The sequence below is a fragment of the Callospermophilus lateralis genome, chromosome 3 (genome assembly GCF_048772815.1).
Source record: "Callospermophilus lateralis isolate mCalLat2 chromosome 3, mCalLat2.hap1, whole genome shotgun sequence".
In the NCBI taxonomy this organism is placed as follows: domain Eukaryota; kingdom Metazoa; phylum Chordata; class Mammalia; order Rodentia; family Sciuridae; genus Callospermophilus; species Callospermophilus lateralis.
Window position 1 is genome coordinate 72,142,471 of NC_135307.1, and position 24,108 is coordinate 72,166,578.

A 24,108-nucleotide genomic window follows, 5' to 3' on the forward strand; every position below is an offset into this window, starting at 1 on the left:
AAAACGCAAGTACTCTCCCGTGCCCTTCCATCCCTGTCCGGGTGGAAACAAACTTGCACTGTTAAAACCTTAAAAGAGATGTGAATTTATTTTTATTTTAAAGACAACACATCTCCCTACAAGATTAAGATATTGGGTAAAATTCGAGGGACTCATTTTCGACTGAAGCGCTCCTGACCTGACTGGTAACACTACTTGTGTTTATTAGGGATTGTTTTCGCTGTAGCTCCTGAAGACCGTTAGGACCGTGGGATTAAGTAAATTAGTCTTCCAAAGAGCTTCAATAGATTCGGGTCGTAGGGAGAGAGAGTCAGGAATAGAGAGCGTTGGTTAAGCATCCAGCCATGAAGTTAATTTTTAGTGGATTTCAGAATTCATTTATGGTACTGGATTTTTTCCCTAGGTTTCCCCACGTCGTAAAGAATCTGCGTCAAAGAGTTTAAGTACTGTTTGACATCACCGCTCCCACGTGTTCTGTGCCATCCAGCGGCGGCGGCACCCTGACCCCGACCCTCAGCCCCCAGACTCCACCTGCATTGCAGCCCCTCAGCCTCTTACCAGTCGGATGCGAGAGCCTGTGATTAAGTATGGTCTCTTTTCTCTGCCCTCAGAATCCTGGGCTCTCGGGTGGGGGGCGGAGGTCAGCTTCAGAACGGTGGCAGGGTCCCGGGAGAGAGCGGCCGCGATGTGTGTGGGCCGCGGGGGCTGCAGACTCGGGCAGCGCGTCCGACCGGTGCGCACCTACGCGGCGGCCTCGTCAGCCTGCCAGGGTGGGAAGCTGAGGCCCCGAGACACCTCAAGCTCAGGTTTGGGGAGTCTGGGTCTTTGGCGGGGACAGAGAATTGGGCTGTAAGGTTTTCTATGCCGCGACCTTGCGCTGACATGCTGGAGTCCCTCCTTTAACTGCAAAATCCTTTCTAGACTCCAGTCCTTTCTAGACTACCAGGGCTATCTGCTCATTTTCGAAGACGCACTGCTTAGAGCCTTCCCTTTTCGCCTTGCTGTGTGTAGGCTTTAAAATAGATTAATCAAAGTAAAATATGTAATCCGTTGGAAAAGCTGCCTACTTTCATAGACGTCTAGAATTAAAATGGACCTACGGGACAGCTTTGGAGAACATTTCACTTATTTTTGCATCTTGATGAGTTTCAGTAATTAACAACTATTATGTCAGTTACATTTTCCCCATTGACATTGGTCTTTTTTGTTGAACCTATTTGTTCACAGTTTGCATAAGTGTATTAAAAGAATAACAATGTCAGAGCTGCAAGAGACCTTATGATCACTTAACTTCCATAGTTTCTGGGTGAAACTTGGGTGTGAATGTGAAAGGGGGGGAACAAAACCTTATCTTGCCCCTCTTATCTCTAAGACATTTATTAAGCAAAGGCATTTATTAATATGACTTGAATAATTTGGATCTTAAAAATCCCTTTAATGTCATCCTCCAGTGCCCAAGGCTCAGTTCTTTATATCTTGAAGTCAGTCTTTCCAGTCTGAAAGCAGTATGATTATCTCTCAAAACTGCTCTGGTTAACAATGAGTTATCATTGTTAGGGTTATTAGAGTTATTGTTAGACAACCTAAATCTGACTAAAATAACTTCCTAAATCTGCTACAAATAATTTAAAGGGTCATGTGATTCCTATTAGGTTATATTAAACAAGTTAGTAAAAACAGTTTAGACATTTGACCTCAAAGACACTGATAGCTCTGATACAAAAAAAAAAAAAACCATGGGTCAGAAGGGCGTTTTCCCCCCCTTTTTCCTTTTTTTTTAACATGTATTTGCTTTTTTTTCCCCACTCTTTCTCCACGCATATATAGATAAAATTTTCCTGCTGAACCATTTGCAAGTAAGTTGCAAACATGAACTTTAACCACAATTTATTCAGCATGTGTCTCCTTAAGGACATTGTATTACACAACATCAATAAATTATCATACTTGATAACATTCAAATTTCTCAATTATCCAGGAAGTGTTTATTTTTATGTTAAAAAAAAAAGTTTCTTTGATCAGGTCCCAATCAAGGTTCACACACTATGTATAGTTCTCAATACTCTTCAGTCTCTTAATCTACATCAACCTTTTCTTCATTGCATTTTTTTAAAAGACCAGCCAGTTTTCTTCAGTTATTGCACATTGTGGATTTTCCTGATTATTTCCTAATGATCAAAGAGCTTTTTGTTTTTTTTTTACAAGAATGCCACATAAGTAATGCTCTGTGCCTTAGTGGGTCCCAACATAAAATACCTAATGCCACGACTCAATGTATGTGGTGGTAGGTTTAATCACTTGGTTAATATGAATAGTGACTATGATCTTTCCAACATGAAGGAGTACTTTTCTTTCTGTGATATGTAACCTACGGAGCTGCTTTAAGATCATAGATATATCCTGTTCCTCAACTGCTTGTCACTCAGAGGTTTTATATGATCTTTGCCTGAACCGTAAGATGCCAATTACCAGTACAAATCCTCAAAGACCAGGAGCAATTATTATTGATAGGGCCAAGGACATCAGAAGAATCATTTATTGTAAACTAAGTTTGAGCAGAATTAGGATTTGGCTTCAAAGTTGGTACAAATCTGCATATGATTTTTAAAAAGAAATGGAAGGTATCTCCCCATCATGTCCTGGTTAATTTATTTTATTCAGTATTATACATTTCTGGAAATTGTTATGTGATGATATTCACCTGAAATAAAATTTTTCTGGGGCCTTTGAAATCTCTTTTGTTCTTTGCTAAATGGATTTCCTTTCTGAGAAGGAAAGGAAAATAATTTAGGGAAGTTACTATGTGCATTAAGAAGAGATAATAGACATGGTTAATAAATGTGAAAAAATATAAGCAAAAATAACAGTTGCTGAAGAAAGGGTCTGGAGAGCTCACAGCATTTTTGTCTATTTGGAGAATGTATTTTAGATAAATGGTATTCTAAATAATAGCTTATTGGAAACATAGGTCTTAAGGTGTAAGAGGGAAAACACTGCTTAAAGTTTGAACAACACCTTAGTTAGGCCCCTACTGTTGCAGTTACTGTTTGTAAAGTGGTCTCTTATAAATGTAGACATTTCCGAACTTTCCCTCCCAGGGTTATTAGAAGAATCATATAAGAAGTAATAATATGTAGGATGACATTAAGTATACTAAAGAATTGTAGTCTCAGAATAGAGGGGAATAGGGGTATTGGGGATGTAGCTCAGTGGTAGAGTGCATGCTAGCATGCATAATGCCCTGGGTTTGATCCCCATTACAGCAAGAAAGAAAAATACCTGATGTATCATTTAACTTTAAAAAAGAAGAAACTTTTTTAAAAATAACATCGCCACAGAACTTTAGATTTCATCAGAAAGACTTTAGAGCTCCAAAGGGCCTCAGCAGTCATACTATAACACCCTAATTTTTCAGGTAAGAAATCAGGCCTCACTGGAGACAGACGTTCAAGCAAAGGCTGGACAACCACTTTTCCAGAACAGAAAGGAAACTCATGCATCAGAAAAGGTTTGAGCTCGATGACTGATAAGATCTCCCTTTACTATTAAGTTTGCTGGTTCTATAATATATATCATTTGGCACAAAACTAAGCATTACTATCATCATTCATAAGAGGTAAGCTAGAGTTCTATCCCTTCTCTCCTACACCAGCTTTCAGGGATTTAACCTGACACTAACTCCTGATTGGATATTTGCCTCTAGAATTAAAACCTTTTCTGTAAGAAAAGAAACAAAGAATCAAATAAAAAGACAGCCACATTGTTGCAACCTGTTCTCACCATCAGCAGTTTTGTGTGGCTATTGGTCTTTGTCAGTCAGTATACCTCAGGATTAAAAACCTACACAATGAATGGTAAAAGATTTAGAAGACCTCACACTATAGAATGAATCTGAAAATCATTCATTTGAGCATCTCCACTGTTTACTAGGAATACTTGTCTGTGGTTAGTTTCATCATAATCTTGATAATAATAACACTACAGAGAATAAATAAGCAATGGAGATTTAGGCAGAGTTAAGAAAACTGCTGGGGCTGGGGTTGTAGCTCAGTGGTACATCGCTTGCCTAGCATGTGTGAGGCATGGGTTCAATTCTTAGCACCGCTTATAAATAAATGAATAAAATAACGGTCCATCAACATCTAAAAAAAAAGAAAAGAAAAGAAAAGAAAATTGCTGGTTGGGGGTGTACTCAGTGGTTACACTTACCTAGCATGCACAAAGCTTTGGGTTCCATTCCAGACACGGGGGTTGGGGGGCCTTGCTGACTATTAGCTAATATTGAGTTTAAGTGCAGGCCCAGGAAATGTTTTAAAAAATAAAATACATAATCAAATGATTCTAGGAAAAACTCATAATGTTAGCAGTGGTCTTTGAGTATAATCAGTAGATTATATTACTTTTATAGTATAATAAACTTTTTTTTTTTAAAGGAGAAGACTGTTTAAGGAATGTACATTAAAAGACAACTAAAACAAACCACAAGAGCTGGGGTTGTGGCTCAGTGGTAGAGCACTAGACTAGCATGTGTGAGGCACTGGGTTCAATCCTCAGCACCACATAAAAATAAGTAAATAAATAAAATAAAGGTATTGTATCTAAAATAAATAAAATAAAGGTATTATAACTAAAAAAAAAAAATTCAAAAAAGAAATTCATACCAGTATCATTTGGGGTGTTCCTCATCTATATCTTGCCAAAGACTTCCCAATGATATCCATTTGTCATCATGAATTGCATAGCAAGGGGGTTGGGAGTACTGACACAGCACAGTGTACCTGTCTCTGAAATTTACAGAACATTTAAAAACTTCATATGTTCTCTATCTCTAACTTCTGGATGAAAAAGTCAATAAACATGAATTTTAACCTGAGGGAATACAAGGATAGGAATAAGAGAACTAGATTATTATATTAGTCATCGTGTAAATTTTCTAAGATTTTAATTCTAAGGAAATCAGATCTCTTTTCTTTTTTTGGTGTGGAAAATCCAGTTTGCTTCATGTCCTAGATACAGTGAGAAAGCTCAGGTCAGGTGGGTGGCCTTTTGTACTTTGAGCCAGATTCCTGCTGGTAAAGCAAGTTCCTTAATACATATTTTATTGTCCTTGTATTTTTTAAGTTCCCACAAAAAAGTTTCATGTCATACTAATTTCATAAAGTCATCTTACCATTTCTTGGATCTTTTCCTGTTTTTTGAGTGGGAATCCAAAAGAAGTCTAACTTGGAATTCTACCCATCCACTTCAGTACAGAAGTTAGAGATAGAGAACATATAAAGTTTTTAAATGTTCTGTAAATTTCAGAGACAGGTACACTGTACTGAAGGTGAATCCAGGGGCGTTTTACCATTGATCTACAACCTCAACCTCAGCCCCCTTTTTGATTTTTTTTGAGACAGGATCTTGCTAAGTTGCTCAAGCTAGCCTCAAATTTGTGATTCTTCTGCCTCTGCTTTCCATGTAACTGAGATTACAGGCATGCACCACCACTCCAGCCCAATTTGGATCTCTTGCTAACAACATTTACCTTGCTGCATCTTGTTTGGGGGCAGGGATTATAATACTATGCAATCTCTCTCTCTAAAATTAAACTCTTGATCCTGAGATCATTGTAAATTCATATTCAGTTATAAGAAATAATATAGAGATCTTATGCTCTTTACCCAGTTTTCCATAATGGTAACGTTGTATAAAACTGGACTACAATATCACATCCAGGATATGGATATTGATATAGTCAAGATTCAGAACATTCCATCATAAAGCTTTCTCATGTTACCTTTTTTGAAGCAACACTCCAATCTCACCCTCCTCCCCTTAACCATTGGCACCCACTAATATGGACTTCATTTATTTAATTCTGTCATTTCAAAATGTTACATAAATGGAATTATACAGTATGTAACCTTTTCGGATTGACTTTTCACTCAGCATCATTCTCCAAGCTGCTGTATGTATTCATGCCTCTTTTTTGTTGCTGAATAGTATTCCATAGTATAGATAGAAGTTTGTTTAGCCAAATACTCAGTAAAAAACATCTGAGTTCTTTCCATTTTCAACTGTTAAGTTTCTATAAATAACCAGGGACAGATTTTTGTATGAATATAAGCTTGCATTTCTCTAAACTAAATGCCTAGGAACAGAATTGTAGAGTGAATGATATGTAATTATTATGCTTAAATTCTGGGGATTAAACCCAGGGATTCTGTATCACTGAGCTACATCTACAGTGTCAGCCCTCTCTCTCCGTCCCTACATATTTATATATATATTTTTTTTTTCTTTTTTTTTTTTTTTTTTTTTTTTTTTTTTGAGACAGGGTCTTGGTAAGATACCAAAGCTGAGATTACAGGTGTGCACCACCATGCCTGCCTTGTGGTTGTCTTTTTGTCCTCTTAATAGTATCTTTTACAAAGCAAGTTTTTAGTATTGCTGAAATCAGATTTATCAAAATTTTCCTTTTATAGATTATGCTTTTGATGTTATCTAGCACTAATGTCTGAGGAGTTCTCATAGTTTTCTAAAAATTTTAATAATTTTATATTTTACTTTAAGTCCCTAATCCATTTTGAATTGATTTTTATATAAGGTAACAGACTTAATTCAAGGTTAAAATTACCCTAAGTCTACATATCAGTCTTGGGAAAAATGACATCCTTACTCTTTCAAGACTTCTAATCTGTGAAAACATGACACGTCTGTTTATTATGTCTTAATTATTAGCATTTTATACATAAACATACTTTTATCCATATCGTTTTTGGGGGTTTTTTTTAGTAATTGTCATTGGTGTTATAATTTCAGTGTGCATTTATATTCGTTGCTAACATATAGAAATGCAGTTTTTTGTTGTTGTTGTTTTGTTTTCAGTGCTAGGGTTTAAACTCAGGGTCTTACACATGCTAGGCAAGCACTTACCACTAAGATATATCCCAGTCCTCTCTTCTTTCTTTCTCCTTTGAGACAGAAATATTAAAATAGTCTCTCAAGTTGCTGAGGCTGACCTCTAATTTGCAATTCACCTACCTTATCCTCCTTAGTAGCTGGGATGACAGGTGTACACCACCCCACCCAACTATAGCTGTGTTTGATGCATACATATTAAGGATTGCTATATCTCTTGATAAATTTTTCTATATGTCCTTTTTTATTTTATTATTATTTTTAGTTGTAGATGGACACAATACCATTTATTTATTTATTTATCTATTTATTTTTATGTGGTGCTGAGAATTGAACCTAGTGCCTCACACTAGCTGAGCAAGCACTCTACCACTGAGCTACAACTCCAACCCCTATGTGTCTCTGTCTTTAATAATTTTCTTTGTTCTAAAATCTACTTTCTCTGATATTATCTATTCCTGCTTTCTTTTTTTGTAACATCATGAGTATTTATTCCTTGTTAACAAATATATTTTAAACATTTAATTAAATTCATTTATTTTAATTGAAATTCACTTAAATTACAACTAGAATAGCTTTGTTTCTTTTTTTTTTAATTTTTTGTTATTTTTAGATATACATGAGAATAGAGTATATTTTGACATGTCATACAAACATGGAGTATTTACTTCCCATTCTTGTGGTTGTACATGATGTGGAGTTACTCTGGTCATATACGAACATAGGAAAGTGATGTCCAATTCATTCTACTGTCTTTCCTATTCCCATCCCCTCTCTCTTTCCTTCATTCCCCTTTGTCTAATCCAAAGTCCTGCTTTCTTGTGATTGTATAACTTTTTCCATCCTTTTGTCTTTAACCTGTGTATATCATTAAATATGAAGACTTTCTTGTAGACCATTTATACCTGGATGATATTTTTTAATCCACTCCCAGTCTGTCTTTTAACTGGCATATTTAAATTGAGGTTTTGTTTTTGGTTTTTGTTTTTTTCCATCTACTAGGGGTTTAAACCTGTTACTTTTTGTTTTTGTTTTTGTTTCTTTTCCTGCAGTCCTGTGGTCCATTTTGATTTACCTACAGTTTTCTGATGAATATCTGTACTGAGTATTTAACCCAGGAGTACTTTACCACTGAGCTACAGCCCCAGCTCTATTTATTTTCTATATTGAGACAGGGTCTGACTAAGTTGCTGAGGGTCTCAATAAATTGCTAAGGCTGGCCTTGAACTTGTGATCCTTCTGCCTCCCAAGTCGCTAGGATTTACTGGCACGCACACTGCAGCCAGCTATTGCATACATATATTTAGAACCACCTTAAATGGTCTTGTGATTTTTGCTATAATTGATGAAAATAAGATAGGAAACTCAAGAAGAGAAGGAAAATGTATTATACTGAACTTCTTTTTATTACTGTATTTTTCTTCTTTATGTCCCAACATTACTTTTAATGTTTTCTGTTTAAAATCTTTAAACATTATTTCAGGCAGTTTTGTGGACAAAAAATTCTTACTAGTTTTCCTTCATTTGAGGATGTCTTGGTTTCTTCTTCATCCCTGAAGGATACTTTCATTAAATACATTTGTCTGGTTTGACCATTCTTTTCTCTTAGCACTTGAAAAATTTTGTTCCTCTTCCTCTGGCCTCCATAGTTTCTGATGAGAAATGTGCTATTATCCTGATTAGTTTTTACCTATAGAAAGATGTTGTATTTCATTCGCTGCTTTCAGATTTTTTTGATTTTTAAATTTTAGGTATTTGACTTGATGTGGATTTCATTGGGTTTATGCTGCTTGGGATTCATTCAACTTCTTGAATTTTAGGTTTATGTCTTTTGTTGAATTTGGAATGCTTTCAGGCATTCCTAGCTGGGAAAGACTGGAGTACCTCATTACTGTTCCCCAGTGGCCTCTACTGATATCACAGTAGGGCATATGGCCTAATCTTCATGGGGCAGTAATTCAAGTCCTGAATCTCAAGTAGACCTTCTTTGATACTATCCCAGAGGAAAGAAATTGGGATGGAAGCTAGTCTCCCTGTCTGGTTTCCACTGACACTTGGTGTTAGTTGTGGGATGGGGGTCTTTATACTGCCTGGCAGGATGAATGACCCTTTCCCTAACCAGCCGTTTCTGGCAGCACTACAGTATAGGTGTTGGAGCACCTCATTACATTCCTTGTAGATGGAAATCTAGGCTTCCCAGTTGGCCTAAGCTGATGTGTGTAGGGATAAGAGTGACAGTTTTTTCTGTGGACTTTGCTAGGTATATAGTGGTTACTGCCTAAATTTAGTCTTCTGTCTTGCAATTTTGGTTACAGACCAAGCTTTTGGTGTGTGGTGGGTTTGTTTGTTTTTTTAACTGCCCCCATTTGCAGGTGGCCAGCTTCTTCAGCTTTTAAGTCTATATAAAGAACTAAAAATACAGAGAATTAACCCCTGTGTTTCTGAGTCCAAGGTCCTAACCAGTCTGCTACCTTCTATCCACCTCTCAAAAGTCTTCTTATATTTGTTTTACATATAATGTAGATTTTTTAGTTGTACATGTTAAAGGAATGAGGAAAGACACAGCTGCGCCATCTTCCTGGAAGCACATGTCCTAAACAATTATCACTGCATGATATACGTATGGAATCCTGTTTCTTTGACTGGGTAATGGTGTTTTATAGCAGCCATAAAAATGCATCTTGTCTCAGAAGCATAGTGTCAGAAGCTAGTTTCATAACTACCACTGTCCTCAGTACATTCACTAAGTGTTTACTGAATGAACATATACCAATTAATGAATTAGAATCATAACTGCCAAGATTCTAAATGTAAGTTTGATGATGATACTGGAAGATGATTAAATAGGCTTGGATTTCTGTGCAAGCCTATTTGGAGGGGTTGGAATCTGTGTTTGATCATTTACATACAACTAAGGGGAAATATAATGGATAGTACCTTACCTGGAACATATAGGTGATACAGCAATATCTGAAAAATGGTTACTTTTAATTAATTCTTGGTGTTTATCCAAATAGTTTCTACAGTAAAATATATATATATATATATTGTTTATAACACTGAAATAAAACTGGAATAAAGAGCATTCTTGTTAACTTGCAAGGCGTTTATGGAACACTAGTTCCCTAAACTTTGGGCTCACTTAAAATTTCTACTAAGTGTTTGTTCAACAGCAGATAAAAAGGGATTTGGAAGGGTTGTCTGTCTTGTTACTAAACCCAAAGTTCTTTGATATACACAGTTACACCTTTTATTAATCATTACTCCAAAGAAAACTATGAGCTATAACATCTAAAATGAGACTAGCGTACCAAATAGAAAAGAACTAATGCTTTCCCTTGCTTATGACTTTTAAAAATGTCAGTAGTGGGGCTGGGGGTGTGGCTCAAGCGGTAGTGCGCTCGCCTGTCATGCGTGTGGCCCAGATTCGATCCTCAGCACCACATACAAACAAAGATGTTGTGTCCGCCAAGGACTAAAAATAAATAAATATTAAAAATTCTCTCTCTCTAAAGAAAAAATCAGTAGTTATCACAATATTCGGATAAGGAAAAAAGAGGAGGGAAAAGTAAATACAGAAGGGGGGAAATTATATACATGGTTGGGAGGGGTTAAAGTGAAATTAACATTGATTATATGTTTTACTAAAAATGAGAATGTTAATTTTTTGATAGTAGTGTCATATGCTTTGCCTTAAACTTGAATTTCCTAGTATTTGTGCTTTTCAAGGCAACTAAGTAATTGACGATCCAATAAGAAACATACATACATATAGTTTATCTTTTCTGCTTTATTAGGGAACTCAAAGCTGAATATAACGCATAACATAACAGTGTATGTGATCAGTATTTGCTTATTCTTCCTTTTACATGATGTTTAATTTCTCTTTTAAACAGCTTTATTTTATATAAACCTTTCATATGATATGCTCAAACTTTTTAGAACTAGCTAGAATACAGTAAATAAACAAGATACACATTCTTGAATCTAGATTAACTGAAGTCCTACATTTAGGATATGTGTAAACCTCAGTAATTTAGAAAGTTTTTTTTTTTTCCTTTCTGTTGCCCCCAAGTTATACCAGAAGTTTCTAGTAAGTCTTTGTGATTGCCCTTTATGAACTCCAGAATGTATAACTTCAGAAATTTTCCTTTAGCATCTTCTGGAATTCTGAGTATCTTTCTTGAGCATTGTTGATTTAAAAGTGCATGGTGTTTGTTAAGAATTAATTGAAACTTCACATTTACCTATAGTAAAAGAATCATTAGCAGCTCAGATCAGAGTTAAATTGTCAACCAGTGGAATAATTAAGAAATTTTAAGAAGACACTAGAGTTCAGAGCAAAAACTGTAGATTGACCTTTTTTTTTTTTTAATCAGGTGACTAATAAACATACCAAAAGAATATGGCTACACAAATACCAGAATCTGATCAGATAAAACAGGTAAGGTATTATAATTAAGGGAACGGGATTTGGGGGGAACAAAACGTAAAGCACTACTGGATGCAACCAGGTTAGATTTCACAACATAAGTGTTGTATTTCATTTCTAAGAACAGATATTATATGAAGCATGTTTTTTTTTGTTTTTGAGACAGGGTCTCATATGTTACCCATATTGGTCTCCAGCTTCTGGGCTCAAGTGATCTGGCTCAGTCTCCCAAGTAACTGGGACAATAGGCATGTACATCTGGCTACTGCAACTGGTTCTGAGTGTGAGAGAGAGAGAGTGTGTGTGTGTGTGTGTGTGTGTGTGTGTTACTGGTGATTGAACCCAGGACTTCACACATGCTAGTCAATCACCAAGCTATATCCCTACCCCTTTCTGTTTTGAGACAGGGTTTCACTAAGTTACCCAGGCTGGCCTTGAACTTGTGATCCCCCTGACTCATCTTCCTGGGTAGCTGGGATTACAGGAATGTACCACCACACCTGACTACATTTATATTTTTATTCTGGTCAATATTCAGATGGCAAAAATGTACAAGTAAACGATATTTTATAGATCATATTACACCTATTTAAGTTAGCAAGAGAATCTATGGTTTCAAGTGTGACAAGATATTTTGTTTAAATACAAAATATTGTATTTGAGCGTCTTTGTTGCAAAAACTGAGTATTAAAGAACTCTCTATTTTAGTTTAGGGAATTCCTTGGAACCTACAATAAACTTACAGAAACCTGCTTTTTGGACTGTGTAAAAGACTTTACAACAAGAGAAGTAAAACCTGAAGAGGTATGAAAAGTGTTGCTCACTAAATTTCTAAGTTTGTCATAACAATAGGATGCCCTAAGCATTTCACTTGTTCCTACTTATAGGAATTTGGGCTGCCTTTTATGTGCCTTTTATGAGCCACTGCTTGGAGGAACTGAAGCTGCCAAGGATCTATGAGCATAGAATGTTTCATGATGCCAGATTTAATGTGAAAGTCACATTGTACCAAGACAGAACTTTTTAGAGAAGATACTTGGGGTTGCTGAGTTATTGTCTACCACAAAGATTCTTAATAATTACCTTTCAGTAGAGATGGCCTGGCTAAAGAAACAATACAGCCTTTCTATGTCCCTGACAACTCAGGTTGGCATTGGAAAAAGCAAAGCTTAAAAGTGGTGGTTCATATTGCATAGGTGGGTTCTGAACCCCAATCCTATTAGAAGTCTTAACTTTTAATATCCTCATCAAAACATTTATATTGGTAACATTCATGACAAGAACTTAACACATAACCAGCCATCAATAAGTACTTCTTAAATAACTGACATTTTAGGAGAGATGCTAATGTAATATTCTTGTTAAAAAGTAAAAAGGTTGAGAATTAAAAATATTGAGAATGGGATTTCTTATTAAAAAAGGAACAAACCTGCTACTAAGTATATATTCACTAAGAGGATAGGAATTTGGGCTTTCAGTTAATATTAAAATATACTGACAAAAAAATCTAGTTCAGAAGCTTCATAAAGACAAGGACCTATCATAGTTCTTAATGCCTACAAACTGGTAGGCATTTAGTATATGTTAATTCTTATATCAACAATTTAAAGCTATGGTCACTTGCTACCCATTTGTGCTACTTAGCTCACCAATATTTAAAAGAAAAGCAAAGTTCCTACTGGTTGTTCTTTTAGAATATGTGCATTTTAAAAAACTGATACTTTCACATTGCTTCTTGGATCTTCCCTTTTCTAGATTACCTGTTCAGAACATTGCTTACAGAAATATTTAAAAATGACACAAAGAATATCCATGAGATTTCAAGAATATCATATTCAGCAGAATGAAGCCCTGGCAGCCAAAGCAGGACTCCTTGGTCAACCACGATAAAGAGAAATCCTGATGGATGGACTTTCAATGAAAGATTGCCAACAGCTGTTGCACTGGAAATGAGGATTCATGTGATGGAATCCCCTGAAAGCAGTAGGCACCATGTTAAACCACCTGTCGTGACTCTTTGGCAATGGAAACCAATGAAGAAACAATATCGTTCACCAAGAATAATCAAAATAGAAGATCTTATGGTTCAGAGAAAATAATAAGATACATTTGTTGAGGCCTTAAGATTCTGCAGCTTGGTCCCTTGATTAGAAAAATAAACCATTGTTTCTTCCATTGTGACTGTTAATTTTAAAGCAAAATATGTGTCCAATCATGTATGAGATAGAAAAATTTTTATTCTAAAAGTGAAATAAATGGAAATATCACTAAGCAGTTGTTTATGCTATGTAGAACCATAGTTTTCTGACTGGACTGTGGATACGTTGAAATGTTTTTCAATCAGGATCATCCATCCTCCAAGCATTCCTGTTCATTCATTTCTGCCTCAAGTTGCTGGTAAATACATAAAACAGTTACTTGCTAATCATTCCAATTCATGATCCTTTTCTTGCCTCCCTTCCTTTGCCAGGATGGGCATTATACATTCTTATCCTAGCTACATTTTCATATGTCTTCAGGAAACATTCCAAGACTAGCTTGAGTTTAGTGGAATCTGAACTGTTGTGTATCTTGTTCAAAAGCTGAGAGTCCAACATGAATGGTTCTGAATCTAACCAACAATATATACTTTATTGCAGGTCTTGACATGAGATCAGTAGATAAAAAAGTGAACCAGAGTTAAAATAGTATCTTGAGATTTATCCTGAAACAGCCAAGTATTTTCAGGAAATTCTAGTTGATACAGAAATATACCAAAGAGTTTGGTAAATGTAAGAGAACTAATATCTTAATCAATTGGCTTATAAATGGATTTTGTTACCAATATAAACTTCTATTTAAGGGAACACTAATTGGCCTAAATGTTTAAATTTACCAAAGTGATTTATATGTTTTGTCATGTTTGTGGGAAGTAAAGTAATACTGTTTGTTCTGCTTTAAAGCAGAAATGCTGAAACAAGTATAATAACAAAATAATGTATTTCAGAACTGGGGCTGGGGCTCAGTAGTAGAGTGCTCGCCTAGCATGCATGAGGCACTGGGTTGGATCCTCAGCACCACATAAAAATAAAATAAAGATATTGTACCCACCTATAACTAAAAAACAAATACTAAAAAAATATGTAATTCATTATAGTCAAAACATGAAAAACAGGCTGGCTTAATCTTAAAGCAAAGGAAACAACCAAAACTTCAGATATTTTACTCTTAAACTTCAGGCAATTCACTCATGTACTTTGCTATTTCTATGTAATCAAGTCCACATGGTTATTTACTGTGTATATTTCACAAAGATAGTTAAAAATATGCTCACCTGGCAAATAAGGGGGATTTTTTGCAACAGCATCTCAAATACCTGAGGAGGGAGTGTATGTCTGAAAACCTTCAGAAGTTCCCTTGGTTGCCCACACAATAAAAGGGCATTGCTAAGATGTTTAACTCCCATTCTACAGTCCCCTGAAACACATTTAAGTTTTCAGCAAACTATTAATGTTCTTCAAAATACACATTCTACAAACTACTAATAAAAGCAATTTGGATTTAAAAACATCAATAATATTTAGACAAGTTCCATGAAGAATAGAGTTCAAGTGTGAGGAGAAATATTGAGTGTCACAATGTTAAAAGTGCAATAGGAATAATTTTGTGAGGCAAACTATAACAAGGGTCCTCTTTCTGTTGGAAGTGCATTCTTATATTGTATATATAAGGGGTGGATGATGAGTATTGTAGTGTTGTGATCTTTTATTAATGAGTTATCTGTGTGACAGGTGAAATATTAAAAGATGAAATATAATGCTCCTGCTAAACCTAAAGTCTTAACCTCCAGAGATTCTGATTTAATTGTTTTAGGATTTGATGGAGATTTAAATTAAACTTTTTAAAAATAGATCCTATTATCAAAGACTTCAAGCAAGATTTAGCATAACATGAAGTAATATCTAGAGGGAAAAGAATAAGAGATTTATAAACTCTAATGTCTAAGTAGTTGTTTTTAAATGCATTAGGAAGATTGGCTATATGCGAAGATTGGAAAGTAACCATAATATTTCTGTGCAAGTCAGAACATGGAACAACTTGGTTTCACTCCCTTGTTCTACTTTTAGGAAATGCAAAGATCAGTGAACTGACTTAAGGTTTCAAAATTATTTTTATGCCACAGTTAGGAATAGAAGCTAAATTTGACCTTTGAAGACAGTATGCTGCCTGTCTTCAGGTATTATATAATCCTAAGGAATGAAATTTGACCAACTTCATACAACTTGGAAACTTAAAAATACATTTCCCTACAGTTATAATAATAGATTCCCACTAACTGAAACAAATTTTCCATTTATTGGTTGAAATAAATGGTCATATAAAAACTACACAAAGCACATATTCATATAAAAATACATTCCCAAGAAGATTAAACTGAAAGACCACAAGGACATGACCTGACGTAGATACAAGCAATATGTAGGTTGCAAGACAAGTTTTGTGCCTTTCCAGATAGTTAATTTTACATTTCCAACATTAGAAATTTTCATTAAGGCTTTTATTATTTATAACAATATAGCTTTATGGAGGTGATGCATTAAATCAAATTCTTCAATTGTATTGTTTTTAACCAAAAAAGCTGGGTGTGGTAGTGTAGGGCTGTAATCCCAGCATCCTGGGAGGCAGAGGCAGGAGAATACTAAGTCAGAGGCCAGCCTCAGCAACTGGGCAAGGCTGTTTCAAAAAATTCTAAAAAATGGGTGGAGGATGTCACTCAGTGGTAAAGCACCCTTGGGTTCAATCCCCAATACCACAAGAAAAAACACAGTAGTACCTGCTCTCAAGATTGAGGTGCTGGGGCTGGGGATGTGGCTCAAGCGGTAGCACGCTCGCCTGGCATGCGTGTGGCCCGGGTTCGATCCTCAGCACCACATACAAAGATGTTGTGTCTGCCGAGAACTAAAAAATAAATATTAAAAAAAAAAATTCTCTCTCTCTCGCTCTCTCCCTCTCTCACTCTCTCTTTAAAAAAAAAAAAAAAAAAAAATTGAGGTGCTAATAGAATACAAAAACAATTTGGTCAATTAAGTCAACCAGCCAATAAATTAAATTACACCAGCTCCCCAGAAGTACCAATCAAAATTTCTGGCTCCATAGACAACCACAATTAAAATGGTTGTAGAACTATAAAGCATCCTTAATCTGAAAATTCATAATGCTCCAAAATTGAAAACTTTTTTTTTTTAATAGTAGTGGGGACTGAACCCAGAGGTGCTTCACCACTGAATTACATCACCAGCCCTTTTATTTTGAAGAAATGCCACAGCTGGTCTCAGACATAAAGTCCCCCGGCCTCAGCCTCCCAGGTAGCTGGAATTACAGGCATGCTCCACTTCACCCAGCCAAAATCAAGTTACTTTTGACCACCAACATAAGGCCACAAGTGGAAAATTCCACACTTAACTCCATGTAACAGGTCACATTTCAAATGCTAATGCACTAAAAATTTTGTATAAAATTACTTTTAGGCTATGCATAAGGTGTATATGGGATAAATGAATTCCATTTTTTTTAACTTAAGTCCTATCCCTAAGACATTTTGTTATGTATATATTCCACAGTTAGAACCTGGTCCCAAGAATTCTGGATAAGGGATACTCAACCTGCATGTTCTATCTGACAGCAAAGTAATGAAAATTGGAGTTAGTGGCAGAGAGAATGGGAAAAGTTGAGAAAACTGCAAAAAAATGGGCGAAAATTTACCACTAGAACACCTGTTCTATAGGGCTGGGTTGTGGCTCAGCAGTAGAGCACTCACCTAACATGTGGGGCCCTGGGTTTGATCCTCAGCACCACATAGAATGGATAAATTTAAAAAAAGGTATTGTGTCCAACTACAACTAAAAAGTAAATATTTAAAAAAAAACACAACAACAACACTTGTTCTAACTTTGGATTTATACTGTATTAACCTAGGGAGATTTAAAAAATGGTGATGCCAGAGTCCCACCTCCAGAGACTGATTTAATCAGTTTGGGGTTTGATGATACTTAAACTAGCAGCCAAAATTGCAAACTACATTATACAGAAGTATATAATATAATCTTAAAGAGTCAATCACTTTAGGGATCACAGAGAGGGAAAAAATTGTAAAACCAATGATTGCAATTTTTGTTCTAATAACATCAATAACTTATCCACCTCTAAATCTAACTAAATTATTACATGGTAGCACTTGAACATAAAGAGGAATAAAATATGATCAAATAAGTAATTGTGTGTTGCTTAACATGGAGGATACTTTTTTTTTCCCCCTGAACTGCTGGGGATCAAATCCAAGGCCTCATACATGCTAGGCAAGCATGTACCACTGAGCCACACCTCCAATCCTAAGGGGATACATTATGAAAAATGCATCACCATTAGACTACTGCATTACTGTGTAAAATACAAAAATAATACAATTAGTGAAAAATACAGTGTAGTTAACACCAAGTTAGAAAATATAGCCTACTACATACCTAGCTATGTAGTATATACCATTATACCGGCAGTTCATGGTTGACTTAAACATCATTATGTGGACCATGAATTATGAATTTTTTTCTCTCAAGTTATAATTCTAATTTTCTTTCCCCACATCTATCCTACTGTAATAATACTTAAAGCTGAAAAGTTTTATATATTTTAATTGCCCCTATATTCAGAAAGTATCTAGAGAGGAATTGAGATTTTATGAGCCCACACAGACAATTTAAGAAAAGGTACATAAAGTTATAAATAAAAATATTGTTAGTGGGTTTTGGGAAAGGGCTATGTAAATGAAAGTCTTAAGCTTTATTACCTTGTGTAAAAGTCACTCCTGTTTATATTATTTAAGTCATATCTGTAATTCCAGTTACTTGGGAGGCTGAGGTAGCAAGACTATAATTTTAAAGCCATCCTGAACAATTCAGCAAGACCCTGTCTCAAATTTAAAAGGGTGCCAGGTGAGGTGGTGCATGCCTATAATCCCAGTGATGGGAGGCTGAGGCAGAAGGATTCCAAGTTCAAAACCAGCCTTGGCAACTTAGTGAGGTCCTACGCAACTTAGTGAGACCCTGTCTCAAAACATAAAAAAAGACTGGGGGATGGCTCAGTGGCACAGCACCCCTTGGTTCAACCCCTGGTGCAAAGGAAAAAAAAAAAGTCGTTTTGAAAATCCATATATTCAGAATTGTACATAAAAATAAATGAGACGTACATGGCTTTGTTTCCCTGCCTGTCTACTTCTCAGACTACAACATAAACTTGAACACTAATTATTGTAGTGTGGTTGGGAGGGGGGGGGTGGGTGTTAGTGTAATGAAGTGAAAATGCTGGGCAATTTAACTGCAACAAGCTGATTAACACATCTAGCTAGTTATTTGACATACAAATCCTAATCAATAATATTTCCTGAACATAAATTATCATAAATAACTCACAAAGGAATGTTTACATTCTTACCTCTAGATAGCCAAAGTTCTCCCATCTGTATCTCTTGAAAAAAACGTTCTTGTAGTTTTTCATTTGGTGCTGGATCCCAAAACTGAAAGATTTTTAAAATGTTTAACAATGAGTAAAGATTGTAAAGTATATGGTTACTGATCAAAATTGATTTTTATTTAAAAAAAACCTTGAACCTAGTCTCTAAATCCAACGTATGAGAAATGCAGTTCTTCTTTATAGTATTCAAATCAATTTCCTAAAATGGAGTTGTAATTTCAAATGATAAAAATACACAGCAATGAATCAAAGTAGGTTGAGATGCTTGCAATAACTCTTATCCATATTTTATCTTAACTACTAAATACACAGCAGAAATACTACTACAATGCGTATAACAAAGGTAGCTTTGTATGTTGCAATATTATTTTCTTGCCTGGATCAACAGTGACTATTGATTATATTGTAATTATTTTTCTGGCTTGTGGGATCACTTTGGTCATTTGGTTGATATCTGTTCAGGTAGCAGTAACTCTCTAGTAAGGGAGGCAAGAAGCTATAGTAAGGATTCTGAACTCACAGGCTCACAAGGACATGGTGAGGTGTTGGCAGGCAGTTGGTGACTATTAGAAGGATGCTTTGGTTTGCTGCAGCCTGGTTCATTAAGGTAAGCATAGCCATAAGATGGCATCATCATTGGTACTGAGCCTAGGGCTGATGTTTCAAGGCAAACCCTGGCCCAGAAATATTAACTACACTACCAGTTACTTCACCTTTAGTCTTTTATATCCAGAGAATTTAGGTAATTGTTTTCCCCAAGAATAATCTTTTTTAAATGGGATGACCTTGGAGAGAGGTCACCTTTTAAGCTAAGGATCAGTAAACCTACAGCACTGCAAAAATAAAAATAAAAGTCTAAAATACCTGGTTGCCCATAAGAATTCCTTGAGCCACCCCTGACATACCGAAATAGAATTGCTGGTGCTAGGATTAGAATATCTGCATATTTTAACAAATAATCCAGGTGAATCTAATAAGGATGGTCCATGAAACAAACTTTCGGAAACAAAAAGTCCTGAGGTGAGAAGGAAAAAAAATTCTAGAAGAAGTAGGAAAAGACATCTCTCTTCTGCCTGAAGGCTATTCATCAACAAAACAAGAAAAGTTTTTGCAAGATTATATGAAAGAACATTTGAAAAAGTCTGCTTCTGCATCTTCTTCACTGATATAATGCAAATCTTCATTATTTCCCCTCCTGATTGCCAATGACTGATTTTCCTGCCTTCAACTTCTCTCATCCTCTCCAATCTCCACAATGGCACCAGATTAACCTTCTTTAAAAAAGTAAAACAAGCCAGGCATGGTGGCACACACCTGTAATTCCAGTGATTTACATGAGAGACCCTGTCTCAAAAAACAAAAAAGGCTGGGGGATGGCTCAGTGGTACAGCACTCCTTGGTTCCAACGTATGAGAAATGCAGTTATTCTTTATATTATTCAAATTTTCTTTCTTTATATTATTCAAAAACTCATGGTGGCTTCCAGTTTGAGGCCAGCCTCAGCAATTTAGCAAGGACCTAAGCAACGTAGTGAGACCGTCTCGAAAATAAAAAAATAAAAAGGACTGGGATGTAGCTCCAGAGGTAGAGAACTCCTGGGTTTCATCCCCAGTATGGGAAAAAAAAAAAAAAAAAAAAGAGCAAAATAAGCTGGGTGCAGGGGCTACTCCCAGATACTCAGGAGGTTGAGGCAGGAGGATTTCAAGTTGAAGACCAGCCTTGCCTCATTCCATCCCTTAGCAATTTAGCAAGACAGTCTCAAAATAAAAAATAAAAAGGGATAGGGGTATAACTTAGTGGTAAAGCACTCTTAGGACCAATCCCCCGCAAAAATGTTTTTTCATCTATTCTCTGAAAGTCATCATCATTGGTTATCCACTATAACAGAGAAAAGTCGAGACTTTACAGTTTGACATTCTAAGGCCCCATTAGAAGATACCAAACTACCACTCAGTTATCTCTCCAGCCACAGCACATCTTGAAGACTGCAATTTCACAGTCTGTGCCTTGACAAGCTGCTTCTTTCTGCCTACCATAAATAATATTCAATAAATATATGCCAAATAGTTCTGTAGACACAGAGGGAATGGACAGTAAAAAAAAAAAAAAAAAGAAAAGAAAAAAAAAAGACAAGGTCTGCCCTCCTTGATACAAAAAATGAAAACCATTAAATAATCACACAAAGGTTCAAGGTCAACCATGAATAAGGGCAACGGAGGAGAAGGACATGGAGCTATTCTAGACTGTCCCAAACAGGCTGGGAAAGGCATCTCTAATCCCACATCCAGTTCCTTAGACACCCCCAGCCAGTTTCCTTAACCAAGGCATCTGGGCCTTTATTTTGTAAATGACTCACTTCTAAATCTCAGAAGTCTGTGACTCTGGCTTCCCCCAGATCCTTTTATCTGTCAGCATGAACTATTCTTCCCAGTCTTCAATGACATCACTATAACTTAGAATTTTTATTACTTCTCACTTATACTACTGAAATAGCCTGTTCTCTTCCAAACCATCTAGTACACTCCTGCCTGATCAAGTATTTTTTTCTTTCCTCCTTTAAAAAAAAAAAAAAAAAAAAAATTCCTGCTCAGTAACTCCCTCCATTGAGTCTTTCCTTAACCTTGCCTTCAAGCCAGCCTTGCCTCATTCCATCCCTACTCAGCTCTTTAATCCCTGACCTCACCTCCCACTATTCCTCACTGTGGCTCCTTTGCCAAACTGATTTACTGGTAGGTGTGGCAGATTCCCACTTCGCATTATGCTGCATTGTGCGCCTTTAGCTCCCTCCATCCTGAATGTTAGCCTCCCTGAACCCACAACCCAAATTCCTCCAATGCCATCTCCCAACTTAATTCCTAGTTCAGTTCAATGGCATTTTTTCTCCAAAGTCTTCTTCAGAAAAACTGCATTTATTTAAAATAGCCATAGTAATATTCCCACTTCCACATATGCTTTTGGAACCTTTCCTTTCAAGAGGAATTTATGTCCTCTGCCTGGAATGAAGTAGGCCTCAATAATGCAAGAAATCCCCCAATGCATGACCCCCTATGCTCTGGCACTCTTCCCCTCACTCTCGGTAACATTCTATGTGTATGTCCTTGCTCGCCCCTGGGGGCCCAGCCCAGCATACAATAAGGAATCTCAGGCCACATGAAGAGGACATGTTCAGGTGCTCAGGCCAAGAGTCCCAGGTAAGGGAACAGCAGACATCAACTGCCAAATGTGAGGGAGTGACTCTTCACAGGATCCTAGCCAGGGGCCCTGGAGTCACCTGACTGGAGCTGAATGGGGCAGGAAAACACCCACCAGCCCTGCCTAAGTTAGAGATTCAGGTGCAAAGTAACTGTTACTTTAAAGCAGAACAATAAGTAAACTGCACACCTTCCTTGGTAATCCTACCCTGAAAATGATCTTTCCTCCTCTGAGCTCTTGGTGCATTTGTTGGCTCTGTCCACGGCCTTGCTTTGGGGGTTATTCTTATTCCCCTATTGCAGATCCCTGCCCCGCCTAGGAGAATGCCTCATACCTAAGAGGCTCTCAAACAGGTGTTGACTGACTGAAAGAAAGAATGCGGGTGGAGGGCTGGGGTTGTGGCTCAGTGGTAGCGCGCCTGCCCAGCATGTGTTAAGGCCCTGAGTTCAATCTTCAACACCATAAAATAAGTTACGTAAAATAAAGGCATTGGGTCCAGTCTACAACTAAAAGTACTTCTTAAAAATGAAGGTGAGCTTAATTCCTTAAGTTGGACACAAGAAGCCTAAGAACGCTCAGTGGCACTTTTCAGCTGACGGGAGTTAACTGAAGCTGAGCCAATCACGGAGGTGACTGCAAAGGTTATCTTTTAAAATGACAAATCAAATTCTCTCCTAGAGAGACGCAGATGCATTCTGCAACCAGCTGGAAGACTGGCCCTGCGAGGCGGGCTCTGGAAGTTGGTGTCACGAGGCCTCGGCGCCTTTTCAGCGTCCCGTGCAGCTCTGGGCTCTGGGCCGGCCACGGCGCCTTCTCCCTCTTCAATTAAAAGAAGCGCGTGGCCCTACAGTGTCACAGCTGCCGTTTTATAACCCCTCGGTGTCCTCCTTTCCTTCCTCCCCTCGGTTATGTAAGAAATTAAAAACTAAGTGTCCGGCCGCGGCGCGGGTGGATGGGGACGCGGCGCGGCCGACGGCGCCAGCCCGGGCTCCGACGCTCTTCACCTGCGCGCAGGGCTCCACGGCCCTCGGCCGCTGGGCTCTTCTCTCTGCGAACACAACGCAGCACGTGCTGGCGGGGTGTGCGAGGCCGGCGTGGGGCCCCGGGGCCCTAGGCCCAGCTCGCCCCGGCCCGCCCGGCGCCCACCCCGCGGCCGCTCCGCCCCTCCGGCGGCGCCTCGGCCTCCGGCGCACTCACTGTCCCGCAGGCGGCGCTTGAACTCGGGGTCGCCACGCCGCTTCCGGTCGAAGTAAACACAGTAGCAGAGGAAGGCGACGGCGCCGCCGGCCGCCAGGGCCCCCAGGAGGCCGAGGAAGGAGCGGACGCACGGCATCGGCCGCGGGGTTCGCGAGCCAGGCGTTGGGCGCGCGCCGGGCGGAGGAGGGGTGTCGGCCCGACCCGGGGCCTCCGTGCGCCCCGATGCAGGCGCGCCCAGCGGCGCGTTGACTCCTTGCAGCTAGGCTTGTGGACTGATGAGGAAACCGAGGGTCTTAGAGGACGAGTGTGCGAGGCCCCACAGCCAGCGAGTAGCAGAGCTCTGTTCCAACCCAGGTGTATCGGACTCCAAATTCTGAACCCCTCTCCAGACACACCCTGCCCTTATGCCTATTTGAGGCAAATCACAGTATGCTGGGCATGGTGCTTCTGGGGACATGGGACCTCCTTAGACCTCTGCTCCCTCACCTACAAACCTTAGTAGACTTTGACATCAGCGTTGATCATCTCAGTTAACAGCTTTTATAACACTACCCCGTATTTCCCAAACTTGTCTTTGTTGTCATCTGAAAGGATCCAGCAGACCTCCAACTACCTTAACCCAATAGTGGGAAGAAGGAGGAATTTTTAGGCAATAATATATTTAAATTTTTTTTTTTTTTTTTTGATAGTTGGAGATGGAAAGAATACCTTTATTTGTTTATTTTTATGTGGTGCTGAGGATCGAACCCAGTGCCTCATGCATGCTAGGCCAGCGCTCTGCCACTGAGCTACAGCCCCAGCCCAAGCAATAATATTTTTATTGGTGCATTATAATTGTACATAATAATAGGATTCATTGTTACACATTGGTACATGAA

At 37.8% G+C, this 24,108-nt stretch overlaps 2 protein-coding genes across 7 annotated transcripts; one reads left to right on the top strand and one right to left on the bottom strand.

Moving 5' to 3' along the window:
• The first annotated feature begins 18 nt into the window (after positions 1-18).
• On the top strand, positions 19-13,606 carry Timm9 (translocase of inner mitochondrial membrane 9). Of its 6 annotated transcripts, XM_076850426.2 has the most exons (6): positions 20-185; positions 404-585; positions 3,416-3,508; positions 11,283-11,347; positions 12,044-12,139; positions 13,091-13,606. In XM_076850426.2, exons 4-6 carry the CDS (start codon positions 11,309-11,311, stop codon positions 13,223-13,225), a joined length of 270 nt encoding a protein of 89 aa, XP_076706541.1. In that variant the 5' UTR covers positions 20-185; positions 404-585; positions 3,416-3,508; positions 11,283-11,308; the 3' UTR covers positions 13,226-13,606. The 6 variants fall into 6 exon arrangements, with proteins under 6 accessions (XP_076706545.1, XP_076706541.1, XP_076706542.1 ...); XM_076850430.2 differs by lacking the exon at positions 3,416-3,508 and having other exon boundaries at positions 19-185; XM_076850427.2 differs by lacking the exon at positions 20-185 and having other exon boundaries at positions 305-585.
• Positions 13,607-13,681: 75 nt separating this feature from the next.
• Tomm20l (translocase of outer mitochondrial membrane 20 like) lies at positions 13,682-23,366 on the bottom strand. Its single transcript, XM_076850425.2, has 5 exons — positions 23,231-23,366; positions 23,038-23,081; positions 18,803-18,884; positions 14,649-14,791; positions 13,682-13,729 (listed from the first exon to the last, which is right to left on the bottom strand). Exons 1-5 carry the CDS (start codon positions 23,364-23,366, stop codon positions 13,682-13,684), a joined length of 453 nt encoding a protein of 150 aa, XP_076706540.2.
• Between the last annotated feature and the right edge of the window lie 742 nt (positions 23,367-24,108).